Genomic DNA, 1,853 nt, shown 5'->3' with positions numbered 1-1,853 from the left:
TGGAAGAGGTGGTGGATGTGGAGGTGATGGTGGTGGAGGAGGTGGAGGTGATGGTAGACGTGGAGGTGATAGTGAAGGTGGAGGTGATGGTGGAGGTGGAGGTGATGGTGGAGGTAATGGTGGTGGAAGTGGGGGCAATGGTGCTGGAGGTGGAAGCAATGGTGGAAGTGGAGGCGATTGTGGAGGTGGAGGAGTGATGGTGGTAGTGGAGGTAGAGGTGATGGTGGTGGAGGAGGTGGAGGGGATGGTGGATGTGAAAGTGATAGTATAGGTGGAGGTGATGGTAGAATTGGAGGTGATGGCAGAGGTGGAGGTGAGGGTGGAGGTAATGGTGCTGGAGGTGGAGGTGATGGTGGAAGTGGAAGCAATGGTGGAGGTGAAGGTGGTGGAGATGGAGGTGATGGCAGTGGAGGTGGAAGTGATCATGGGGGTAATGGTGGAGGTGCAGGTGATGGTGGTTGAGGTGACGGTGGAGGAGGTGGTGGGGGTGGAGGTGATGGTGGAGGTGGAGGTGATGGTGACGAAGGTGATGGTGGAGGTAACGGAGGTGGAGGTGATGGTGGTGGAAGAGGTGGTGGATGTGGAGGTGATGGTGGTGGAGGAGATGGAGGTAATGGTGGTAGAAGTGGAAGTAATGGTGCTGGAGGTGGAGGCGATGATGGAGGTGGAGGTGATGGTGGCGAAGGTGATGGTGGTGGTGGAGGTAACAGAGGTGGAGGTGATAGTGGTGGAAGAGGTTGTGGATGTGGAGATGATGGTGGTAGAGGAGGTGGAGGTGATGGTAGAGGTGGAGGTAATGGTGGTGGAAGTGAAGGCAATGGTGCTGGGGGTGAAGGCAATAGTGGAAGTGGAGGCGATGGTGGAGGTGGAGAAGGTAGTGATGGTGGTAGTGAAGGTGGAGGTGATAGTGATGGAGAAGGTGGTGGAGGTGATAGTGGTGGAGGAGGTGGAGGTAATGTTGGATGTGAAGGTGATGGCAGAATTGGAGGTGATGGCAGAGGTGGAAGTGATGGTGGAGGCAATGGTGGTGGAGGTAGAGGTAATGGTACTATGGAGTTGGAGGCGATGGTGGAGGTGGGGGAGGCAGTGATGGTGATGGTGGATGTGAGGGTGATGGTAGAGGTGAAGGTGATGGTGGATGTGGAGGAAATGGTGCTGGAGGTGGAGGCAGTGGTGGAGGTAGAGGAGGTAGTGATGGTGATGGAGGTGATGATGGATGTGAGGGTGATGGTAGAGGTGGAGGTGATGGTGGATGTGGAGGAAATGGTGCTGGAGGTGGAGGTGATGGTGGAAGTGGAGGCGATGGTGGAGGTGCAGGAGATAGTGATGGTGGTAATGGAGGTGGAGGTGATAGTGATGGAGGAGGTGGTGGAGATGATGGTGGAGGAGGTGGAGGTGATGGTGGATGGCTAGGTGATGGTATAGGTGGAGGTGATGGTAGAATTGGGGGTGATGGCAGAGGTGAAGATGATGATGGTGGACGTAATGGTGGTGGACGTGGACGCAATGGTGGAGGGGGGGAGTTAGTGATGGAGGTGGTGGAGGTGATGTGGGATGTGAGGGTGACGGCAGAGGTGGAGGTGATGGTGGGTGTGGAGGTGGAGGTGACGGTGGAGGAAATGGTGATGGAGGTGGAGGTGATGGTGGAGGTAGAGGAACTGGTGATGGTGATGGTAGAGGTGATAGAGGTGGAGGTGATGGTGGATGTGAGGGTGATGGTAGAGGTGGAGGTGATGGTGGATGTGGTGGTGGAGGAGATGGAGGTAATGGTGGTAGAGGTGGAGGTAATGGTGATGGAGGTGGAGGTAGAGGAGGTAGTGATGGTGATGGGGGTGGAGGTGATGGTGGATGTG

The 1,853-nt window shown here is 55.9% G+C and overlaps 1 protein-coding gene across 1 annotated transcript; it reads left to right on the top strand.

Moving 5' to 3' along the window:
* Positions 1-26: 26 nt before the first annotated feature.
* On the top strand, positions 27-1,838 carry LOC124895167 (glycine-rich cell wall structural protein-like; the record flags this gene model as incomplete). Its single annotated transcript, XM_047405612.1, has 4 exons — positions 27-113; positions 169-430; positions 479-1,033; positions 1,075-1,838. Coding segments are annotated over exons 1-4 (1,668 nt in total), but the record flags the coding sequence as incomplete, so codon positions are not given.
* Positions 1,839-1,853: the final 15 nt, after the last annotated feature.

Source organism: Capsicum annuum, unplaced genomic scaffold, assembly GCF_002878395.1.
Source record: "Capsicum annuum cultivar UCD-10X-F1 unplaced genomic scaffold, UCD10Xv1.1 ctg8035, whole genome shotgun sequence".
Classification (NCBI taxonomy): domain Eukaryota; kingdom Viridiplantae; phylum Streptophyta; class Magnoliopsida; order Solanales; family Solanaceae; genus Capsicum; species Capsicum annuum.
Note: the sequence above shows the minus strand (reverse complement) of the source record. Positions and strands in the feature narration are given on the sequence as shown.